Source organism: Rattus rattus, chromosome 7 (assembly GCF_011064425.1).
Source record: "Rattus rattus isolate New Zealand chromosome 7, Rrattus_CSIRO_v1, whole genome shotgun sequence".
NCBI classification, from domain to species: Eukaryota; Metazoa; Chordata; class Mammalia; order Rodentia; family Muridae; genus Rattus; species Rattus rattus.
Window position 1 is genome coordinate 130,574,558 of NC_046160.1, and position 24,682 is coordinate 130,599,239.

At 48.7% G+C, this 24,682-nt stretch overlaps 2 protein-coding genes across 4 annotated transcripts in view; one reads left to right on the top strand and one right to left on the bottom strand.

Moving 5' to 3' along the window:
- The window catches only part of Brf1 (BRF1 RNA polymerase III transcription initiation factor subunit), a 43,504-nt gene that overhangs the window by 13,124 nt on the left and 5,698 nt on the right, over positions 1–24,682 (bottom strand). Inside the window, exons 2-8 of the mRNA XM_032908552.1 lie at positions 24,004–24,084; positions 18,897–19,070; positions 13,647–13,678; positions 10,254–10,326; positions 3,450–3,599; positions 2,108–2,201; positions 319–445 (exon numbers count right to left, since the gene is read on the bottom strand). Coding sequence (XP_032764443.1) covers positions 319–445; positions 2,108–2,201; positions 3,450–3,599; positions 10,254–10,326; positions 13,647–13,678; positions 18,897–19,070; positions 24,004–24,084 — 731 coding nt within the window. The remainder of the gene's footprint in view (positions 1–318; positions 446–2,107; positions 2,202–3,449; positions 3,600–10,253; positions 10,327–13,646; positions 13,679–18,896; positions 19,071–24,003; positions 24,085–24,682) is intronic.
- Positions 6,836–9,502, top strand: Btbd6 (BTB domain containing 6). Of its 3 annotated transcripts, XM_032908550.1 has the most exons (5): positions 6,836–6,890; positions 7,054–7,360; positions 7,437–7,527; positions 7,631–7,749; positions 7,898–9,502. In XM_032908550.1, exons 2-5 carry the CDS (start codon positions 7,137–7,139, stop codon positions 8,928–8,930), a joined length of 1,467 nt encoding a protein of 488 aa, XP_032764441.1. In that variant the 5' UTR covers positions 6,836–6,890; positions 7,054–7,136; the 3' UTR covers positions 8,931–9,502. The 3 variants fall into 3 exon arrangements, with proteins under 3 accessions (XP_032764441.1, XP_032764440.1, XP_032764442.1); XM_032908549.1 differs by lacking the exon at positions 6,836–6,890 and having other exon boundaries at positions 6,902–7,360; XM_032908551.1 differs by lacking the exons at positions 6,836–6,890; positions 7,437–7,527 and having other exon boundaries at positions 7,295–7,360.

A 24,682-nucleotide genomic window follows, 5' to 3' on the forward strand; every position in this document is an offset into this window, starting at 1 on the left:
TGCAACCCCCCTCTGGCCCTCTGCCTTCCCCTGCTGAGTGCAGTCCCCATATGAGAGCAAAGTCATGATGATGAAAGGCTGGCTGGCTGCGGTGGCAGCCACCTCAGATGGTAAGGAACAAAGCCTGGCTGTGGGATGGCTCAATGGGCAGTGAGCCTCATGTGGACAGTACTAGGGGGTTCCACCTGTAGCACATCCCCAAGTCTCATCCTCAAGGCCCAAGGAAGACCAAGCTAGCAGCCCAGAGAGCTCACAATGTGAGGGGTTCGAGAGCAAATGCTCCTAGAAACCAGAGTGCTAATGGAGGTACTCAGTCACCTGCTTCATGCGCAGCTTCCTCTGTCCAGCGGTGTATGAGGGCGGGTCACACTCCTCCTCCAGGTCAATCTTCATAAACTCGTCAATAGTGAGCTGACTGGTTGGAGTGTCTTCAAATTCTGTGAGCCTAAGACAGAAAAGCAGAAGAGCCTGACGCCCTCACTGCTTGCACAACTCGGGGTCCTAGTGGAAGAGTCTCAGGAGATCCTACAGGAAGGTCCAGCTCTACCTGACCAACAACTTGAGCAAGAGGTACTTCTGTGACAGCCAACACATTTAAATCTTATCAACTTGTCTGTGTTTTCTTTAAAAAGTTTAGTGCAGATTGAACTCAGGCCTGGCAGTAAAGGTGAGAGCGTTGACCTGCTGAGCATTCTCATGGCCTAGCCTTGGATTCTCACCTTCACAATCACCATGAATATGAGCGCATACTAGTGGATAACATGTTTGCTTTGGGTTTTTTTCTTTTGGAGTCTCATGTAGCCCAGGCTGGCTTTGAAGTCACCATGTAGCTGAGGATGACTTGAACTCTTGATCCTCCTGCCTTAAAGTCCCTAGAGCTGGAGTTACGAAAGTGCTTGGCTGCAATTTGTAATAAAATAATAAAATGGAAGTTTAAGTTTAACAAGACAGACCAGCAGGTAAGAGTGCTAGCTGCCACCTGCCAGCTGAGTTTGAACCCTGGCCCCACAGTCAGTGAAGGGGAGCGACACTGGCAGGTTGCCTCTGACCCCCACACCATACCTGCATACACTATTTTTTTTTTAAATGTATTAATTTAAAAAAGAGAGAGAGGTGCTAGAGAGATGGCTTAATAGTTAAGAACACTGGCTGCTCTTCCAGAAGACCTGAGTTCAATTCTCAGCACCACAGGACAGCTCCCAACTGCCTATAACTCCAGTTCCAGCAGTCTGATGCCCAGACACAGACATATATGCAGTCAAAACACCAATGCACATAAAATAAAAATTAAAAAAATTAAAGGCTGTGTAGTAGCACTTGGGAGGCAAAGGCAGAAGGATCTCTGTGAATTCAAGGGCAGCCTCATCCACATAGAAAGCTCTAGGTTGGCTAGGGCTACATAAAGAGGAGGTTGTGAGATTGGATTAACAATGTAAAGGACCTGCAGGCTGCCAGCCTGAAGACCCGAGAACGCCGAGCAGAAGGAAAGAACTGACCTCTGCCACTGCCACACCGTCCTGATCGCCTCTCGTGTGTGCCGTGGCTTGTGTGCACATGTGCATACATGCACGCAAAAAAATAAATGTAATAGAAACTTTTGAAAGTACGTTTAAAGACACGAGAGGCAAAATACTTAAAACAATTTTCCAATTGCTTCTAGAAGGTATTATAGCAGATTCTGTCAGCAGAAATGGTCAGGAAGCACTAAAACTTGGGATATGTCAGCAAGGGCAGCAATGGGTTCCCAACAAGTCCTCAGCATGTTCATGCTGCCCAGGTTATCCAGATGAGCTGGGAACAACCTGCTGAAAGGTAGGCATAGAGCCTATGGCCTGTGAGAGACATGGGGAGGTTTAATCAACTCTAGCAAGAAGTCAGTTGGACCTGCAAGCCCAGAACGGACCACACCAAATGGGATGAACTCTGGTGCTGTTCCAAAGCAGCTTTTCTGCCTGTTCTAGTCTGTAAGGTGGGAAGTCTCTACAAGTGACATCTACTAAACTCAAGAGGTACTAGGGTAGGACGCTAAGGACTGCAAAGGGCAGGGTACCCGGGGCAGAAGTAGCTCCAGCACAGACTGGCAGTGTGAACCGGAATGCTCGCTCACCTCTTCCGCAGTGTGGACTCACATACTTTGACCACGCTGATGACTTCTTTGACCGTTCTCCGGAAGTCATGCATTCTGGCTGCAACCAGAAGTGCTAGGGAAGAAACACGAAAGATCATCAGAAAACTCAACTGGAAATGAAAGCAAGCACTGTGCTGCCTGAACCTGGCTAGTGACAGCCGAACAAGTGTGTGCAGGAGGCGTCTGCCCTCCCTAAACAGACCGACGGTGCAGTCCTGGGCAATGATAGTCCCCTTCTTATTTTGGGTTGAGGCTATACTGCATTCTACTTTTAAACATAAGGGAGATTGAAACAGGAAACTCAAGAATTTCTTAAAACTTCTCAAAGCACATGAATTAACTTTGAGCTGTGTTAATACATGAAACCTCCCAGTTATGAGAGCAGAGGGTTCTGAGAATGTAGTAAAGCTGAGAAAGGCTGGCCAGAGCTACTGTCTGACAAGTGTGAATTACGGTAATAGTGAGTGAAGGCCCTAGAATCTGCAGTGTAAATGTGGAAATCAGGTTTCAGATGCAAGCAGTCCCAGGTGGCATCACACTCTGCTGGCTTGAGTGCAGAGAGATAGGCAGATGGATGCTATGGAGGAACAGGCCCCCGCTGTCCCCCCCGCTGTCCCCCGCTCCCACCCCACCCCACCCCACCCCCGCTGTCCCCCGCTGTCCTAGGGCTCTTCCTCAGTGGGGACTTAGTCTCTCTGGGCCACACTCAGCATCTGGACCTTACATATACCTCCAGAACAGCTATGCTGCTGAGCTAGCAAACGCTCAGTGTCTCGGTGAGAGGCCACATTACTAACCAGGCTGAAAGAGGCAATTTGCCACGAGTGAACAGCCTGGGGTGGAACTAGGGCTACCACTGTCATCTCGCCCTTGAGGTGTTTTATTTCAGAACCTGCAGAGGCCAACAAAGGAGGAAGTACCAGAGTCTATAAGGAGTAAGACCAAGAAGGCCAGGCCAGTCCTGGGGTTTAAGACACAGCTCTTTTTTTTTTTTCCCCCATTTTTTTATTTAATATGAGTGCCCTGCTGCATATACATCCACCTGCCTGAAGAGGGCACCAGATCCCATCACAGAGGGTTGTGAGTCACTGTGTGGTTGCTGGGAATTGAATTCAGATAGACTCAGGTAGACTCAAACTACAACCAATAACTCATGGGCTCGACTGCTTAAAGGCTCAAGACATGACTACAGTTCAACTTACCTACTATGCACGGAGCCCTAAATTTGACTGCAATTACCCTCCCACACATATGTGTGAACGAACTTATGAAGTATCAGCATAGAAGACGCTACCCGAGTGCCATATGTCCCACACTGTACCTGCTCCACAGAGGCCAGAGGGGCGCCGGCCTGTGTGCATCCAATCCCTTTTCATTCTCTGCAGAAGCCTCAGGGCCGTCATGGATACCTCATGGTTCTTCTCCCCAAATTCCAGTAGATGCGCAAAGCGTGGAATGTACAAGCATGGGTCTGCACAGTAGATACAACACAACAGTGTCTGTGCATGTGTGTACACACAGCACTAAGTAACACCTGCAGTTGGGTGGCTTTACCCACTTCTCCATGTACACTGGCTCGTTGGGGTCGCCTCCCCTTAGCAGTGCAGCTGTGTTTACGGTACTTGGAAAACTGCTGCCTTCACATAGCGCAGTTCTGAGCATGTAGGACAAAGGGGCGGGCGGGGGCAACTTCCACATTCTCTCGGAGGGCGATGAGCGGTCGGAGAACAGGACAGATGTGAGCTCCTTACACACAGCGCCCTCTGAATTCCCTCAATGTCCTGGCATGTCAGCTCAGCATCTTACAGAATGCCCACAGTGGCACACAGGTGCGCACATGTGTGTGCTCACCATTGTTTCTTCTGAGTGCCTGGCACTCTGCGGAGCACTGACATTTCAGTCAAAGCTTTTTGAGCTCCCAAATGGGGCAGCAAGAACAACCAAGACACTTGAGGAATTCAGTCCATCATTTCCATGCCATTAGTGCACTGACAGCAGTCACTAACTAGGGGACAGAGGAGATCTCGGGGCTTATCTAAGAAAAGCCACTTATGCTCAGGCCTGAGAAGCAGCCGCTTGGAGAACACTAGCAGCTAACAACAAAGGGGGGTTGGGTTAGCTCACAGAGTCTTGGAGAAACCGAGGGAAGGAGTCAGTGAGTTCATCTTGTCGTTCCAGACAGTGGGAAGGGAAGGGGAAGGGAAGGGAAGGGAAGGGAAGGGAAGGGAAGGGAAGGGAAGGGAAGGGAAGGGAAGGGGGTCAGCTGACCTTTACAAAGTGACTCCATGAGACCATTTACACAAGGACCCACTTCAGCTCACACAAAGACTCAAGAGAAGAAAGCTGACACTCTGGCTTATAATTGTACCTAAGCCACTGGGAAGATGAATAGGAAGGACCCTCAGGTTCTGGAATTTGAGGCCAGCCTAGACAGCAGAGAGCCCACATCTTAAAAAGGCAAAGAACTACAGAAGGACTTAGGAAGATTTAAGAGGACAAAGAAGACGAAGGTCCTGAAGCAGCCTGCTCTATCTTCTGTAAGTAGTGGGGTCTGGTCTGTCTGCACATGGAGCAGAGCTGGAGTCCTACCATCAGGAAACACTGGAAATGCACGTCTAAACCAAAAGAAGGGAAGAAGATGAAATCTGGAAAAGACTAAGGTGGAGACACATCACCAGACTACATTTACTAAATACCTACTTTAAATTCTCTGCCTTGCAAACTAATCCTTTCACAGGGTCTGTGGGAGTTATGAAAACGGCACATGTATCAAAGAACAAAGAAACGGCACAGGCCTGATGACTCCTGCTTGTAATCCCAGCACTGGGGAGGCAGAGGCACACAGATCTGTGAGCTCAAGGCCAGCCTGGTCTGCAGAGGGACAGCTGGTCTTCCAGGACAGCCAGGGCTACAGAGGGAGACCCTGTCTTGAAAAAACAAAACAAACAAAGGAAGACACAAAGGAACAAGTACAAGTGTGAGTGTGATGTCTTCACCACTGGTCCAATTGTTAGGTTTTGTTTGCCAGTTTATCCAGCCGGTGGGGGGACTGACTCCAGAGGGGGCTCCATATCCCAGCTGTGATGACCATAGGAAGGCAACTTATCCCTTCCTGACCCTAACTGTAACTTTTTGGGTTTTACCCAAAAGGGAGATGATTGGATAAAATGGTCCTTCTTCATTTACCATTTTTATTTTGTGTTTTTATTTTATATATATGTTTTGCTTACACACGTCTCTGTATACCACATGTGCCTGGTGTTTGCGAAGGCCAGAAGAGGGAGGGTGTTGGATCTCCTGGGACTGGAGATACAATGGCTCTAAAACGTGAGCTGTGTGTACATGTGTACTGGGTCTTCTGCAAGAGCAGTAAGCAATCTTAACCACAGAGGTGGGTCCCCCACACCCCCTTTTAAAGCTTTTTTGGAGACAGGGTTTTTTAGTGTAGCCCTGGCTGTCCTGGAACTCAGACTCAGAGATCTGTCTGCCTGTGTCTCCTGAGTTCTGGGATTAAATGTGTGCACCATCACTGCCCAGCTCCATTTACTTTTCTGAGCAAACTTTGCAATGGCCTTTTTTAATGGTTGCATTATTTTTTCAATCTTTCACAGTGTGCAGACTCTCTTCTCTATCATGGCTAAACCTTATAACATTCTGGGTTCTGTAGAGGTTATGCTAGTGGCTGAGGTGGGATCTTGATTGTTGATATCAAGCAGCTTGCCATGTTTCTTGGTCATCTGTATGTCTTCTTGGAAGAAGCATCTGCTCAAGTCACTTGTCCACTGTCTGATCCACTTGCTTTTCTACAGTGCGCTCTTTAGATGTTTTCTCCCTTCTTTGTGGCGGCCTTGTCTGTGGACAAGCTCCTTTGCTGCGCTGATTCTCTGAAGTCTGAAGTTATCGTGTCTGCTTCCACCTGTGTTGAATCATTGCTCTGTGTGCCCCATGGTTTTGCTATTATTTTCGTTGTTGTCTTTTTATTTATTGAATGTATACGAGTACACTGTCGCTGTCTTCAGACACACCAGACTTCATTACAGATGGTTGTGAGCCACCATGTGGTTGCTGGGAATTGAACTCAGGACCTCCGCTGAGCCATCTCTCCGGCCCCGCTGTTGTCTTTTTAATGTGTACACCTTTAGTCTGTTTGGTCATAGTTCTACATGTAACAGTAAACCTTGTTTTCCCAGCCTGTATTACCTTTACTTCTAGGTAAAACCCAAAGAATTGTAATTAGGGTCTGGAAAGGATAAGTTGCCTTTCTATGGTCATCACAGCTGGGATATGGAGCCCACTCTGGAGTCAGTTCACCCACTGGCTGGATAAACTGGCAAACAAAACGTAACGCATTGGAATAATCAACTTAAAAAGGAAGGTCTACATACAGAGTTTGAAGCCACACAGAGGCACATGAGGTCCGGATTCGTGAAAGAAAAAAATTCTGACATACTAAAATGTCTACTGCCCTTGACTTTATGCTCCGTTAAAGAAGCTAGACACAAAAGGGAAAGATTAAGCTTTGCGTCTAAGACTCATTTCGTCCACGGAGAAAAGCTGGCTGGGTCAAGCTCTTTTTCAAAACCTGAGCAGTTGGCTAAATCTCATTTCAGAGTCAGAACATGCTACTACACAATCCACCCTTAAACCTAGGCACCCGGGCGGGGCTTCAGCACTCCCTCCCCTCCCCCGGGGGGCGGGGCCCTGGAACGAGGAGCCGCGTCTCGACGCACAGTGACGAGAGACGCCGGCGCCGCAGCAGAGGGTACGGGCGGGACGGCGCCCCCTGCGGCCGGGCCGCGGGCTCGGTGCGGGGTGTGGGGTGCGGGTGGGCGGCGGGCAGGGCCAGCGCGGCCCCATGCTGCTGCCGCTCGCCTGCCTGCATGGGCGGGTGGCGCAGTGCCTAACCTCCCTGCTGGTGCTCGCAGAGCCGCTTCCCAGGCCCCGTCGCGGGGCGAAGGCGCGCGGCGCAGCACTGACCAGTGCGGAGGCCGCCCCGGTAGGAGCGAAGATGGCCGCGGAACTGTACCCGCCTGCCGGTGCCTCTGCAGCTACTGCCACCGACATCGCCAACAGCAACGCGGCGGGCGCGGCCGAAAGCACGAAGGTTGGCCCTTGCTGCCCACCCTGCCTAGCGCCCGCCCCGCTGCCACCCTTGCCCGCGCCGCCCTTGCCAGACAACAACAATCCCGAGAGCCCCAACTGGCAGTCATTCCACCCTACGCTGCGCGAGAGGTGAGCCGCCGCCCGCCCCCGGGCTTTGGAGCCTGGGCGCGCGCCGTTCCAGCCCGTGTGCCTCTGCCCTTTGCAGGAATGCGCTCATGTTCAACAACGAGCTGATGGCCGACGTCCACTTCATCGTGGGGGCCCTGGGGGCAGCCAGGCGTGTGCCCGCCCACAAGGTGGGTAGGGGCGCAGCCCTGTCCCCTGGTGAGCCTGGCTAGGCGCGTCTCCCTGGGCCTTCTTTATTGCCCTGTTGCTCAGGTGGTTTTCTTTCATCCACAGTATGTCTTAGCTGTCGGCAGCTCGGTCTTCTATGCTATGTTCTACGGGGATCTTGCAGAAGTCAAGTCAGAAATCCACATTCCTGATGTGGAGCCTGCTGCCTTCCTGGTCTTGTTAAAGTAAGTGCTGTGCTCTGGGTCTGGAAGGATGGGGTGGTTACCTTCCAATGTTCCCCTTCATGTTTGCTACAACCCAAGAGGTTGTGCAGGGGAGCCCATGAGCTCCTCAGCCCTTGCAGCTCCCCAGGAGAGTCCCTGCCTTACCCAGGTACATGTACAGCGATGAGATCGATCTGGAGGCGGACACAGTGCTTGCCACTCTGTATGCTGCTAAGAAGTACATTGTGCCTGCCCTAGCCAAGGCCTGCGTCAACTTTCTGGAAACAAGTCTGGAAGCCAAAAATGCCTGTGTCCTGCTGTCCCAGAGCCGACTGTTTGAGGAGCCTGAACTGACCCAGCGATGCTGGGAAGTCATTGATGCACAGGCTGAAATGGCCCTGAGGTCTGAAGGCTTCTGTGAAATTGACCGGCAGACACTGGAGATCATTGTGACCAGGGAGGCCCTCAATACCAAGGAGGCTGTGGTCTTCGAGGCTGTCCTGAACTGGGCTGAAGCAGAGTGCAAGAGACAGGGCCTCCCAGTCACTCCTCATAACAAGAGGCATGTTTTGGGACGAGCCCTCTACTTGGTCCGAATTCCAACTATGACGCTAGAGGAGTTTGCTAATGGTCCTGCCCAGTCAGATATCCTGACTTTAGAAGAGACCCACAACATCTTCCTTTGGTACACTGCTGCCAAAAAACCCCCCCTTGACTTCCCCCTGACCAAGAGGAAGGGCCTTGTTCCACAGAGGTGCCACCGCTTCCAGTCTTCTGCCTACCGAAGTAACCAGTGGAGGTACCGTGGGCGCTGTGACAGCATCCAGTTTGCAGTGGACAGAAGGGTGTTCATTGCTGGGCTGGGCTTATATGGGTCCAGTTCTGGGAAGGCTGAGTACAGCGTGAAGATTGAACTCAAGCGGCTAGGGATGGTCCTGGCTCAGAACCTCACCAAGTTTGTTTCAGATGGATCCAGCAACACATTCCCTGTCTGGTTTGAGCACCCAGTCCAGGTGGAGCAGGACACCTTCTACACTGCCAGTGCTGTCCTGGATGGCAGTGAGCTCAGCTACTTTGGGCAAGAAGGAATGACAGAGGTGCAGTGTGGAAAGGTGGCCTTCCAGTTCCAGTGCTCCTCGGACAGTACCAATGGAACTGGAGTTCAGGGTGGACAGATTCCAGAGCTCATCTTCTATGCCTGAGGCCTAAGGATTGGCGTGGCTGCCACCAGGCTCTTCTTCCATGGAGTCCACCCAGTAAGTGCAGTGGAGGTGCAGGACCCTGTCAACTGCTTTACTGCTACCATTAAAGGTTTGGCTTACTATATCAGCCACAGTGTGAAACTTGACTTTTCCCAGCCAGAGCCTGGGAACTGAACTGCCAATGTCCGCTGACCCTAGATGGCATTCCACAGGTGGAAGACAGACTTGGGTCCAAGGTAGTCCCAGATCCCTGCCCAGTGATACCCAAGCTTCAGGACCCTTGGATTTTCCTCCCTCTTTTGGATTCTAAGTGGTTCCAGCCTATATTGAGGTCTCCCATTCAAGCCACAGATTGCTGAAAAGTCACTTAAAATAGTTGCATCCTATTTAAGTGAATTTTCGTAATAAAGGTTTCACAGAACAAGAACCACATGTAGATACGTGACTGTAGGAGTTAACTGGGGTGCTCTTTCTTCCTCTCTCCCTCTCCCTCTCAATTCTGCTGAAAAGAACATCTAGTCTGTATGAGTTTCCAGTGCAGAGCTGTTAAAATTAAACTGTATCTTAGGGGAGCTCCTTTATTCCCAAGATGCCTGTGGCTTCTGGGCTGTCTTCTCAAGGGCTGTAGAACTCTGCAGAAGGGCATTTCATTCATTAAAAGTGCCTCAGGTCTATTACAGGAGTCAGATTTAAAGAGTGGGCTGTGTGCTCTGCTGCCTGCTTGCTGTGAGCTGCTCTGTGTGGATAAAGCAGGATCTCTAGGACCCAAGCCTCTATCCTCCCTTGCCGTTGTTTTGTCCTGGAAAAGCAGCTGACCTTCAAAGGCAGGGCAATGTACTCTGAGGAGACTGTATGCACCTTAGCCCAGTGTGCCAAACACCAGAACCTTGTGCCCGTTAGGACTCAAACCTTTACTCCCAGACTCTGCTCTAGCCCTATGCAGTACCTCTTTACCATGAGTTGATGGTTCAGAAACCATAAACCCCATCTTTGTATATGGCAAGGACCATAGCTAGAAGGCACCTGTTCTTGGAGCTTCCCTCAGTTGTGAGGAGGCCCTGCCTTTCTCAAAGCTCCTGCTTCAGACAGTACAGGTTCCTAACATGAAGCACTATCTATGCTCTTTTTCTCTGTGTACTGGGCCACATGTGACAGCCATTGGTAGTAGGCCTTCTGAGTCTGTACCAGAAGTAAAGCCCTACTGGCTGTATTTACCACAAAGTTTAGGAGACTCCTCTTTACCTCTGGTGTTCTGTACTTTGACCTCATGTCCTCTACTTTGAGAACCTTAGCATGTTAGTTTCCTACCTGAGCCCAACCTACCTATAGCTGGTGCGTTGATGCAAAGCTCCCTCGCCAAGAGCAGGAAGGTCTTCCCCAGCACGTACACGTTAACCTATGGCAAGAGAACACGGGGATCAGGATTCAAGAAAACATTTGCTGCTTTTTCCTTTCTTTTTAAATAACTTCTGTTGTTTGTTCAAGACAGGATTTCTCTGGGTAGCCCTGGCTGCCCTGGATCAGCTGGCCTCTAACCCAGAGATCCGTCTGCCTCTACACCTCCTGTCTGCTGGGTAAACACTCTCGAGCACCACCACAGCCAACTCAGCTGCTGTTTTCTCAAAGTGCCTGTTTCACTATTCAGTCTTCACAGAACCCATTGCCACAGACCCCCGCTAGGCTAGGGCCTACCTCCTTCCTATATGGCTGCCCAGGCTCCCCTAATCTTTTCAATGTTGCTTAGGAAAGTCGTGGGCATCCACTAGAGTATGGTAGGTAATGCAGTAAAGTTATACTTAATTCTGAACCAGTACAAGACTGGTGCACAACACAATGGCCACTGTTCCTCTACCTTATGGTCCCAGGGGTCTGTTTCTGGCTGGAATCCCAATTGTTTCCTCCAGTACCCTCACCTCAAGTCCTTATCTGCCATGAAGCCTCCTGCCCAGATTGGGCCACCTGCCATAGCTCTCTTCTCTGCCACAGGAGGTAAGTAGTGGCAGTAAGTCCATCCTAGAAGGGATGTCGCAAGGGTTGCAGTGGTAGGAGCGCCATCGGTTGTCAGGGAATCAAAGGTTTATCCAGTGTACAGAACCCCTGACATGCAGTTCAGTATATCAATGCAATACTAGATTGACCTGGGACAGTCAGGCTTGCCCCAACCCTAAGAGGCCTCTCCCATCCTCAGCTCCCTGAAAACCCCACTACACTCAGGCTAGACCACTCCTGGGATTCCTGGGCCTTATAGATGTGACTGGTCTAGCCTTCTGCCTCTGGCCTCCTGAAAGAAGTTCCTTACCTGATCAGTCCCAGCCCGTGGGCCTTTGCTAAGCCTCGTTTCCTAGAATGATGGTGATACCCAATAGATGTTTGCAAGACACAGTCTAAGGGATGATATACAACGGTGTCTTCATTTACATGCAGGACTAAAGGGGAGGGTTTGTGACCTGTCAGCTTAATGAGTCAACCCAGCTGAGAAGGCCTGGTTTAGCCACCATCGCCAGTCAGCAGCGGGTTGGTCACCTTCCACCCTGGCTGGACACAGGTACTGTCTTCCTGAGGTCGTCACAAGGACTGGTGGCTTACAGAGCACTTTCTAAAGTTACCTTCCTGAAGACTCAAGGGTTGTCTACAAAACTATGGTATGCGTGACAATATGGCCTATGTGAATATACATATAAATGGCATGTAAGCATGCAGGAATGAGTGATGTAAGTACATGCGTGTGATGTTAAGCATGTGGTATGTAGTCTGTGTTCAAGTATGCAAGTAAAGTGTGCTCCCACTTTTCCTGAGCATCCTCTCAGGCTCCTCTAGATATCCAGGTACCGACAGACATGGTTGACAGTGCGACCTGAATACTACAAGAGTTCTCTCAGTACACTTCAGGTATAAATTCAAATTTAACAGCACTTCCAGGGGTCAGAGCGAGTGCTCAATGGCAAAGAGCACTTGCTTCTCTTGCAAAGGCCTTGGGTTTGGTTCCCTGCACTCCCATGCTGGCTCACAACCGTTTGTACCTCCAGCTCCATAGGGTCCAACACGCTCTTCTGTCCTCTGTGGGTACCAGGTACGCAGGAGCTCCACACACATACATGGGCAGATGCTCATACAAATAACAACATTTAGAAATGCTTTCTCGAGAGGGCTTGGTGCGCCCTGACCTGGCTTCCAGGCACTGACATTACTTTACACAGTGCCACACTGGCAGCACATTCTGGGCTGTGGGTGAAAGCCGCCTGCCCTTGCTGAGGTGGAACCAGCCAAAGGGAGGGTTTACATACAGGGTCTTTGCCACCTCTGCTTTCACTTACTTCTTCAAAGCAGCCAGCCCCATTAGAGCCTTCATGGACCTGGGTGTGCACCGCACACACATCAGAGCAAAACTGTCTGTCTGTCTTTAGGTCAGGCAAGGCCTGGCACCAGGGCAGGGACAACCTTGCATGGTCCTCCCCTGCAGTCTCCCTCAGACCCCATTTTGCCAGTAGAGAGTAGTCTGTAGTCACCCTCGGCTGCACAGCTGGCCAGACCTCAGCCCTTCCTGGTGGCATGCCATCCTCTGTCCTGACAGACTAGACTCTTTTCCCATTTCCAAAGCTGTGAAGCCAAAGCAGACTGACTAGTCACCTCTGTTTTCCTCTAAGAGGTGTCCAAGCTACTGCTGGAACTGCTGGCCCCAGCTCCAGTCCCAGCTCCGGCCCCCATCTTTCCTGGGAGGCTGGACATAGTCATGTGAGCATGCTTTGAACTGAGCACAACACATTCTAAGGTGGAGTCAGTGGATTATCACAATTCCAACAGGTTATTTTTAGCTTGAACAAAAAAAAATTTTTTTCTGTAATAGCTGCTGAGAGATGCCATTCATAAAGACAGCTGGAAGGACAGAAATACAAGGCACCCTCTGACTGGAATCTAAACTTAGTCCCTTTGTGGGCACTGATGCATAAGCAAACAGAAGCAAGAATCAGGCCTATCGGCTCTCAGACCCCTGGCAGGCACCCAGATCAGGATTTCCCTTCAGGGCAAAACTTTCAGGCATTCTACTTCCTACTCCATAGTGTCTGAGTGAACCTCACAGCCTCACTCTCAGGGTGTGGCCTGGAGACTGCCATCTGGCACAGCACCAGCAGTGGGTGACAGTGCACTCTTGATGTCTTGCCCGCCCTCCTTCACCGCCTAGGAGGTCCCTCGCTGCAGCCTGCCATGATGTTCAGTTATTCAGAAGTGAGCAGTGCACCGTCACTTAGCCCCGTGCTTCAGAGGCAAGCACATCTCTCTGTTCCCAGCCAACCAGGGCTACATGAGACCTGGTACTGCACAAACACAAGCAGTGCAACAAAAACCCACGTTATCTGGATCCAGAAAAGTCATGACCCTACAGACAGCGCTTATAAGGGTTCTCCATAGTCTGAAATGCATGCATGGGCCCAATACTCCCTTTTTAAAAAGAATTCCCTTTACCTTGGACTAAGTTTTCCAAGAGTTTCCCCAAGCAGTTCTAAGGCTGAGACACCAGGCTCTAGACAATGCTGTGCTTGTGAGCGGTCCTCTCCTGCTGGGTCCCAAGCTCTGCCACACAAAACTCATCACCCTCAACACGAAGGCTGCCTGCTGTACGGCAGGCAGCACAGACTGACTTCCGGGTGTGTGGAAGCATAGGCTATGCCTCTGTAATGCCCTCCGGCCAGGAAAGACTTAAGAAGGAGAGAGATCTACCTGGAGCAGGTCGCTGAGGTCGAGGAGCATGTCTGCAGCTGGAGTTAAGGAGTGTTTGCATGGAGGCCACCAGGGCTGCACACCCAAGTGCAGGACCTCATCTGTCCAGTCCAAGCTCATCACGTGCCCAGTCCCTCATTGAAAGGCAGAGGGAGACCTCTCAGAATCTACTTCAAGGACAGAAAGCTATAAGAAGGAGGGAGAACAGGGTCAGGAAATGAGAAATGGATCTTTAGATGTCTACTGCACAATGTCCTCCTCAGGATACTATCTACAGACACTAACTGGCCTCAAAGCCAAACAGAGCAGATGTTGTGGGCAGTTTCTAATGACTCAGGGAACTGCTGCTGTCCTGTTGTCCATCTCCACTGGGCTGGTCCTCACTGCTCCTGCAACACCATACACCTCAGACAACTGACACATCAACAGAATATCAATACAGCACGGCACTGCCAACATGCTGCCTCAAAAGCTCGGCCTTGAGGATTGAGCCTCCTCTCATCAGTCATCTGTTCAGTCGATACTGGTTCATCTGCTGCCAAGGTCAGCTGTCAGCTGAGGTAGGAAAGCTGGTATCACTGCCCTTCTACTCCCAAGGGCATCAGGTGCTCTGCAGAGCAAAGGCAGGAACACAGCAGTCCAGTGCTTACACACCTAACCAGGAGTACAGAATTTGAAAGTCAATGATCTTTCAACAACCAGATTGAGGTATCAAGTTGCCCAAAGAAAAGGCAGCCACTTGAAGTGAGTCTACCCAGTGTGCACAGGATCCTTTAAGGCAGCAGCCAACCTGCGCAGCCCCAGTGCTGAGGCTGTGGGCCACAAGGCTGCCAATAGGAACACTGGCAGAGAGCTAAGTCCTTGTGATGGAAAAGCACCGTGAAGCAAGCAGCTAAGCACTCTAGAGTCCTTAGAGACCAGGACGCCTGTGCCCAGGCCGCTGCACAACTAGCCTTGCCTGCCTCAGGCAGGGAAAAACACTTAATGTGTCTTTGATTTCCCGATAAACACTCAACAAAACAAAATAAACACCCAAGTGTGAAAATGAAGGAGGGGGAGAAACAGCCAGAAGAGACCAAACTACTGGGCTTGAGAGACTCATATGCATCTAGGATGCGATGAGGAATTGCACCAAGAGAAGGAACTCCACAAAGGGGAGGAAACCTACTGATTTCCACACACGAGCCGCGGCACCCATGTGCATGCCCATGCTCACAAGCACATGAAAGTAGTAATAACTTTAAAAATTGTCATTGTTACTTTTTGGAAAAGAAGGAGATGATTTATACTTAGATAGATAAAACTTGGTTTAATTTTGAAAAATATTCAGAATGGTTCTGAAAACAGCATCTGAGGTCTCATAAAGTAAGTTAACGTAACCTTTAATAGTAACCTTTCTTTTACTATACAGTTAAATGCTCAGCTAAAAATTATATTCATTAAGCTTTAGTGATTTTTTTTTTTAAATGTATGTGATGAGCACTCTGTCACTGTCTTCAGACGCACCAGAAGAGGGCATTACAGATGGTTGTGAGCCACCATGTGGTTGCTGGGATTTGAACTCAGGACCTCTGGAAGAGCAGTCAGTGCTCTTAACCGCTGAGCCATCTCTCCAGTCCTTCAGTGATCTTTTTAGAGAAACCCTTAGGGGAGGGAAGGGGCTGGAGAGACAGCTTAGCAGTTAAAAGCACGCGCTGCTCTTGCAGAGGATCTGAGTTCTATTCCTAGCACACATGGCGTGGTTGCTAACAACTGTGTAACTTCTGTTGCAGGGAATCTGATGCCCTCTTCTGACTTCTCCTGGACTTCACTCACACAGACAGCACACATACACATAAATTTCCTCTATAACCTGGCTGTCCTGGAACTCATTATGAAGACAAGGCTAAATAAAAACTCACATAGCGGGGTTGGGGATTTAGCTCAGTGGTAGAGCACTTGCCTAGCAAGCGCAAGGCCCTGGGTTCGGTCCCCAGCTTCGGAAAAAAAAAACAAAAAACAAAAAAAAAAAACTCACATAGCTACCTACTTCTGCCACCAACCCTGGTTTAAATTAAATCCCCAAAAAGGGCATGATCTACATAGTGAGCTCCAGGACAGCTAGAGCTACAGAGTTAAGACCCTGTCTCACAATAATCAGACAAGCGAGGCATTGTGGCACGTGCCTTTAATTCAACACTCAGGATGCAGGAGGATCTCTGAGTTTGAGGCCAGCCTGGTCTACAAAGTGTGTTCCAGAGCTACACAGAGATATTGTATCATGAAAAAAAAAAAAAAAAAAAAAAAAAAACAGATAGACAATAGGTATCTTTTGGCAAACTGCTTAAGCCCATTGTCCTGAGGAGTGATGGGTAGTGGTTGATGCCCAGGCAGACTTGGATCAGGGAGTCTAGGAGAGTTTGTCCATCATTTTCAGCAAACCATATAATTGGACACCCAGAACTTTTTAAGGTGGGAGGGGAGGGAGGGGGGGGAGGAGGGAGGGAGGAGGGAGGAGGGAGGAGGAAACCTGAACACTGCTTCAGGCCTACAGATCTTGCTGCTGACATAACTGCACAAGATCTATCCATAGCACATGGCTAAGAGGCCTCTCCAGTGTAGTTGAGGATGCACGCAGAAGCCATTCAGCTCTGGAATAGACCCTGGGCAGGTCAGTACTGCCACACAGAACCATGTAGGCTCCTTGGCCTTCTCCCCCTGGGTATCAGCTGTAAGTGTGGGTTCCTGGTTTAGATCCACGGCCTGGGACCCCTCTGAGGTCACTGGTCACATGTAAATCTACTGTAACAGCTTGAGTTTTCCACATAAAGACAGCTGCAAGCAAGATCATCCTCTTCCATGAATGTGTCTCACACAAATCCTACAGTATCAAATCTGGACATATAACTCAAATCTCCTGACAAAAACAGTTCTCCTTGTATCTGACAATTCTACCATTACATCTAGCTGCTGCCTGAAATAGGTCAGGCCCTTCCCAGCCCTGCTACCCCCACAACCTTCCTCTACCCTATGAAGAGAATTTAGCCCTGGGTCCTACACAGACTCAGTAGGTCTCAGTCCCCCTAGGGGTCAGGGATTAGAGGTGCAGGCTGGCAGGCCTGAAACAAGGTTCCTGAGTGAAAGGCCCCAGCATAACTTGCTTTCTGGGTCATAGAAGACACAATTTTGAGATGGGCAAGATGGCGAAAATGAGTTTGAGTATATAATAAACCCTGTCCTTCTTCGTGGGACATCTTGTGATTGGTCCCACACCCAGGATTCCACTTTTGTAGTGGGTTAACAGAATGACAAGAGAATCCCAAAGGGGCCTCAGCATCATGACCCAGCACAGGACTCTTCCAAGTACCACCTAAGGAAATCGCTAAGGGCTGGGATGGGGGAATGCCAGGCATCCCACAGGCAGCATGGATGAGACAGGAGATAAACGCCTACAAGCATAGATGCCTGTCATAACTGCATTGCCACATAAGAAAAGAATGTCAGGACCACTAGGCCACAACAGGCCAACAGAGGGAACTGACCTAAGAGCCCAAGCACCACAGCACCACTTCCCAGGAAGCCGGGAGATGACATCTGCACAGAAACACATGAAGCACATAAAGTGCACTAAGAAGAAACAGGAGAGAAAAGTTAGACAACTCTGGGCTTGGGGAGATTCTCAGTATGTAAAGTGGTTGCTACACAAGCGTGAGGACCCAAGTTCAGAACCCCAGTACTTACATAGAAGCAGGGTGTGGACGTGAACATCTGCAGCCCCAGCACTGGAGGGCATGAGTGGAGAGCACATCCTGGGCCTGCTCAACAGCTATCCAGACAAAATGACAAACTTCAGTCAAATACCCTGACTCAAAAATGAAGTGGAGAGGCCAGGGCGACGACTCTGACTAAAGGTGCTCCACCAAACCGGACAACCTGAATTTGGTCCCTGGGGCTTAAACAGTACAAGAGGAGAACTGACTCTCTTAACCTGACATGTAGCTATATGTGTAGCATGTGTGTGCCACACACCCCAATCAAAAATAAAAGGACTATGTTGAAAAATAAAAGTCTGGGAACTATCTCAAGTCAAAAGGGTGAGTAGATGGATAGGAAAGAAGCAAAGATTACCTAACAAACAGGTGGGACAGGCAGAGGAAAAGGTGACCTAAGGCAGGTTCAAGGTGGGAAGTGGCCAGAAGGAGGGACCTACTAGAGAGAAGACGCCTGGTGTTTACAGACAGACCAAGGTTGCTGGAATAAGGAGAGAGTAACGGTAAGCAGTATGTGTGTAATAGGAACGATGGCTGGTGGTGCCAGAGAAGCCAGGCAGTACTGAAGGGTGAGGGATGGATCCCTGGTGTATGAGCACCAGGTGTCTGAGCACCAGGTGTCTGAGCACCAGGTGTATGAGCACCAGGTGTATGAGCACCAGGTGTATGAGCACCAGGTGTATGAGCACCAGGAGTATGAGCACCAGGTGTATGAGCACCAGGTGTATGAGCACCAGGTGTATGAGCACCAGGTGTATGAGCACCAGGTGTATGAGCACGCCTGTAGAGCTTAGCGCTAGTCTGCCTGGGGAGTGCATGGGAGAAGCAGACCTGAAACAGAGCTCAAAGGAAAGAGGCAAATCCAGAAGTCATGCACTATCCTCCTCTTCTGCTGCTGCTGCCAAAAGTGACAGGGACCTAAGAGTCTAGCCCCACTACCCACTTTGGCAGCACTGCTAGTTTGAATAAAAATGGCTCCACAGACTCACAGGGAGTGGTATTATTAGAGGTGTGGCCTTTTTGAAGGAAGTTTGTCACTAGGGGCAGTTTCAGCAGCTCCAACTAGACCCAGTGTCACTCTCTTCCTGGTGACAACTGATCCAGTCTCAGTTCCTTCTCTAGCACCATGTCTGCCCGAATGCTGCCATGCTCCCCACCATGATGATAGTGGATCAAACCTTTAAACCATAACCCAGGCCCAATTAAATGTTTTCCCTTATAAGAGTTGCTTGGGGGTTGTGGATTTAGCTCAGTGGTAGAGCGCTTGCCTAGGAAGCGCAAGGCCCTGGGTTCGGTCCCCAGCTCCACAAAAAAAAAAAAAAAAGAAAAAAAAAAAAAGGGGGGCTTGGTCATGGTGTCTCTTCTCCAACTGAAACAGCAGCTTAGAGACAGAGCCCTGCATCAGCTGGGATGAGACATCCAATAGGGACCTGTTGGCAGCATCAACACTGATTCCTACAACTCCTATGTCAGCATTTGAGAATCACCCAACAAAGGATACGAGGTGTGCCTTCCGTTCGGCAAACCAAGTAGAGGCAGGCAGCAATCACATGGGCCATTTTCCGTCCTCGGGTAAGATGCTTGCTTACAGCCATCTTAAAGAAGTTGAAGGCTGTGTCCAGGCAGTGCTGGTTCAGCTGCAACTGGCTCCCCAGGTGGTGGATGTGGCGCCGCCCTGTGACAAAATACAAAATGACTCTTGGTCGCAACTTTCAATTTAAAATTAAGTATCACAGGTCTACCTTACAAAGTAAGACTTGAGCAAAGTCTGTTAGTGCAAACATATAACTTCACTCAGTTTAGAGACTGAGGCAGAAGGACCACTATTTCAAGACTAGCCTGGGCCAGGCATGACAAATGCCTTAAACCCAGCAGAGGCAGGCAGATCTCTGTGAGTGCAAGTCAGCTTGGTCTGCAAGTGAGTTCTAGGACAACCAGTGTTACTTAGCGACTCTGTTTCAAAGGAACAAACCCTGGGCTACAGAATGAGTTCAAAGCCAGCCTGGAAAACTTGTTGAGTTTAAAAAGTCAAACTAGGGACCAGAGAGATGTCTCAGAGGCTAAGAGTACTGGCTGTTCTTCCCTACAACTTGGATTCGATTTCCAGCACCCACACAGTACACAGACATACACAGAAGCAAAAAAAAAAAAAAAAAAAAAAAAAAAAAAAAAAAATTACACATATAAAGTAAGGATCTTTTTTTAAGTAAAATGAAGTTTGGAGATGGAGCTCAATGGTAGAGGACTTGCTTAGAACATACGAGGTAAGGGGTTGGGGATTTAGCTCAGTGGTAGAGCGCTTGCCTAGGAAGCACAAGGCCCTGGGTTCAGTCCCCAGCTCCAAAAAAAAAAAAAAAAGAACATAATGGGGTATTAGGTTTAATACTCAGTAATCCAAAAATCAGACAGACAAATAGACAGAAGTGATAGATTATCTTTACCCTAAGCTTTTAATTTAGTCTGTACATTCCAATCAATTTTCATTATGAATGCCAAAATCTTAGTTTCCTGGTTTCTTACACCATAAAACCCTGTTCCTGAATCACTGCATTTTGGCTTAGAGCAATCCACAGTGGTGGCGGCTCTTCTAGAGATTCTGAGGCCTGGGGTGTCTGGCAGGAATGGGTCTCCCACAGCACAAGACTCATACTTTACAGAAAGGCTTCTCTACCTAGTCCAGGCCTGGATAACCCCTAGCCAAGCTTCCCTCAAGAGCCAGCTTCTTGGCTAGACAAGTGGACAGTGTAACGAACTGTTCCTGCACACCTGCAGAAGGAGCAGCAATGGCAAAGTCAAGCACACACCACCAGGGGATCTGAGAGTCCCAGGCCTTCTAGGGACTGCGGAAGCTCCTGCTGCCAGGAGGCTGTGTCTGTAGTCACTGGGAGACTCCAGGTCTCTGCCTACATGTGCAAATACAGAGCAGCCACCCCAAAGCCCAGCGGTGTAGATCTAAGAGAGAGCTGCTGATACCAACTCTCAGGGCAGACCAATGGGTAGGCACCAGAGATTGAGAGATACGAGATATACCCTAGGACATGCATAGGACATGTAGATGGTAAGGACTGTCACAAACATGTCTAGTCCTACTAGCATCTTCAGGACCTCAATGCACTCCTCTGACACTGTAGGCAACCTCCACCTCATCCATAAATGTTAAATACTGGTTTCTCTGATTCTCTGATAAGAACTGAAGGCTAGCACACTACTCATGGCCAACAGTAACAATGACACGTTTCAGGGCATGATCGGCATGCCTGACCAACTGCACAAGACTCAGCTCCTCTTTCTTTTTTTTTTTTTTTTTTGGTTCTTTTTTTCGGAGCTGGGGACCGAACCCAGGGCCTTGCGCTTCCTAGGCAAGCCCTCTACCACTGAGCTAAATCCCCAACCCCCTCTTTCTCATCAGCACAGTAACACACCAGAGGCAGCAAAGGCAGCTCTGGGCCCAGAAACTGACACCAACAACCTGCAGATAGCAGACTACACTGAGCTGGAACCTGTGACCAATTAGTGTTTGGAAAATTCCATAATTAAGGCAAGATAGGGTCTTCTTTAGGGTCCCCTGCTCAAGGCTAGACCAATTCTAAAGCCCTACCCCCAGGCTAGGGTTTGCCAGCATCCCACAAACAGAATCCATATGATCACTGTAGTTGGTACTAAGCAGCAAGTGACACACTTAATGACAGCATTCCTAAGAGCAAACACTGATCCTTTCACACAGGTGAGCAATGAACCAAGCTTCCCCAGTCTCAGCAATTCTGGGAGCCTAGGAACATATGACCAAAGATGAAGCCCAGCTTTGAGAATAAGTGCAAAGAACAGTGGGAAACGAGGACCAGTAACGTCTGCTCATAGCATGTGTGGTTGCTACAATAAGAAACTCAATACAAGTTCACAGTTTTTAGGTCAACATATTAAGTTCCTATAATTTGATCTACAGATTCAATGTAATCCTAACCAGAATCTGGGCAGGTTTCCCTTAGAAAAATTAACAAAATAACTCCAAAATGAAACTCTAAAGACTCAAATCAATGAAAAAATAACCCCAGAAGACTCGGTGCATTCAAGTAACCATAACCCCACAATGAGCTACAGGTTACGACAATCCCCTCAAAAATCCCAGCTGATCGCCTGGCAGAAATTGGAGACAAACAGACTCTAAGTTCATACTGAAATTATGGAATATGGTGATGTAGGCCTTGTAAGCCCAGCATTGGGTAAGGCAAAGGGGATCGTGAGCTTTAGGCTAGCCTGGACTACACAAAGCAAGACTGCTCAAAAAATGGAAGCAAGCAACACAGATCAAGTCGGAAGATGTAGAAGATTCAGCACAGCACTCCAAAGAAAGAATTCTAAGAAAGGATACACACTTCCTAATCTCAAACTTACCACATGGCTAGGAATCAAACAAAAGCACAGCATACACAGACCAGCAGAACAGAACAGAGGGTCTGGAAATGATTCTCAACAAGGGAGGGTGCCAACTGGGAAAATCCAATCTTGTCCACACAAACACTGGAAATGTACATGAGATGAAGCTGGGGAGCTGGAGAGATGGCTCAGTGGTTAAGAGCACTGACTGCTCTTCCAGAGGTCCTGAGTTCAAATCCCAGCAACCACATGGTGGCTCACAGCCATCTGTAATGGATCTGATGCTCTCTTCTGGTGTGTCTGAAGACAGCTACAGTATATACATATACATACATACACACGCACACACATATATATGTATACACACACACACACACACACACACACACACGGAGGGAGGGAGGGAGGAAGGGAGGGAGGGAGAGTGATAATTCTTTTTTTTTTTCCCCCGGAGCTGGGGACCGAACCCAGAGAGTGATAATTCTTTAACAGGAAACTCAGATGATCAACCCCAGAGAACAGAAGATCAGAAGATATAAGCAACAATTTGGGGAGCAGGGTATTTGGGGAGCAGGGTGTGTGGGTACATGTGTGTGTGTGTGGTGTGTGTGTGTGTGTGTGTGTGTTGTGTGTGGTGTATGTGTGTGATGGTGTGTGTGTGTGTGTGTGTGTGGTGCATGGGGGGTGGGGTGGGAGGGTGTGTGTGTGTGTGTGTGTGTGTGTGTGGTGCATGCCCATGCACATCTATGATCACACCTGTGGAGGCAGTATTAGATAGAAACTGGTGACCTCTATTGATCTGCACTTTATCTTTCTGAGACAGTATCTCACTAATCCTGGATATTCCAATCTTTGTCAGAGTGGTTATGCACTGAGGTCCTAGAATCTGTGTCTCTGCCTCTCCAGTGCTAGGGTTACAACAGGTTCACGGCCCCATGCTCAGCCTTTTACAATCTCAACTGGGGACCCTAACTCAGTCGTATACACAGCGGGCACTTTATCCCTCCAGCCCCTTGAGCATCAGTGACTGACCAGATAAAGCATAAGATAAGCTAGGCACTGTCTGAATGAAAAAATGTGCCTCAAACAACAGCACCATGGCGCTGGAGCGATGGTGTAGCTGCTTAGTGCTCTCGCAGAGGACCTAGGTTCAGTTCCTATCTAGTGCCTACATGGCAGCCCACAACCATCTGTAATGCCAGTTCTAGATCTGAAACCCTCTGTTCATGCTCCCAACACTAGACACATGCACGGTACACATACATACATGTAGATAAAACACCCATATACATTCTAGAATAATTTTTTTCTATTTTATAACATCAAGTCATGAGAAAATAGTTAAAGGTCAGCTCATGAAACAGGAAAATTTTTTCTGTATCATATATCTGGTTAAAAAAAATTCAGAGGGTGGCAAGATAGCTCAGTGGTTAAAGACACTTACTGCCAAGACAAATTCCAAGTTCAATCCCCAGAACTCACACAGAGGAAGGAGAGAACCATCTCCTGCAAGTTGTCCACAAATGTGGCATGGTAAGCACATACACACATATAAATAAATGTGTGTGTATAATATGTATACATTTTATCTGTATATGTGTGTGGTATATATACATGTATATGTGTATGTATATATATGTGTGTGTGTGTATACATATATATACACACTCTTAAAAACTTATAGCTAAAATGAGGTGTGTTGGTGTACACCCTTAATCTCAAAACTTGGGAAGCAGAAACAAAACAAACAAAAACAACCACAACAAAACCCCCTTGTATAAAATACATATGGAACCTTTTCAGTTCAGTAAAGGCACATGACCTAGTTAAGAACAAACAAAGGATCAGAACAGATATTCTCTACTCTGATGCTTTTGTAAAACAACGAAATGCCAATGTCACTTTTGCATGTCACGCTTGCTGGTTCTATGCCTATTTCCAAGACAGCAGGAATGAGGAGCTATCGGCTGGCACCGTCTGAGGGCCCTTCACTAAGGGACCCTACCAGGATCTGTAGGATGGCTGGAAGAAGGGGCACATTCAGGATCCATTCCTCCCAGAGTCCTACTGGCCCTCGGTTGTAAGGGTGGCAAAAAGTACAGGTCACAAGGTAAGACACAGGGCAGGGCCATGGGTTTTGCAAAGCAGAGGTAGCAAGTGAGGACTGGTCGGCTCTTACCCCACCCCAGCATCCTGTCCCACCCCATGGTCAGCAAGGATGAAGTAGAGAATACCATTCTGTAGGGTCTGTGCTCTTGATTCCTTTCCCAAGTTCACATGAAAGCCGCCGCCTAGGGTTGGGGTTTTCCCCGCACCTGGAAATATAAAAAAGAGAGGTTAGCCAGAGGCTGGAGAGAAGCCCACAGCCCCTTCCACTGACTGAGCAAAGCTGGACCCAGCATTCCCACGGGGAAGAGTAGCAGCTAAGTAGCAGCTAACTTTGCTCTGCCTAGCCAACAGATGTGGCCATGACCAGAGGTATCCCAAACCTTTAAAAAATAAACAATAGGGGTTGGGGATTTAGCTCAGTGGTAGAGCGCTTGCCTAGGAAGCGCAAGGCCCTGGGTTCGGTCCTCAGCTCCAAAAAAAGAACCAAAATAAATAAATAAATAAATAAATAAACAATAGGGGCTGATGAAATGAGTGAGTACCTAGGAGCTCTTGTCTTCGTGCCTGATGACTGGGACCCATACAGAAGGGACGAACTGATTCTACAACTGTCAACTCCACACATGCACCAGGACCCTCACCCCACCCCATAAATAAATGTAATAAAAAATGGACAAGTTATCCTGCTGCTCTAATTGAAGTAGATCTGTGCTTTTAGTACAAGTCAACCATAGCATCTGGAGAGATGTGTCAACAGTTAAGAGAAGGTATGGCTCTTAAAGAGGACCCAAGGTTGGTCCCAGT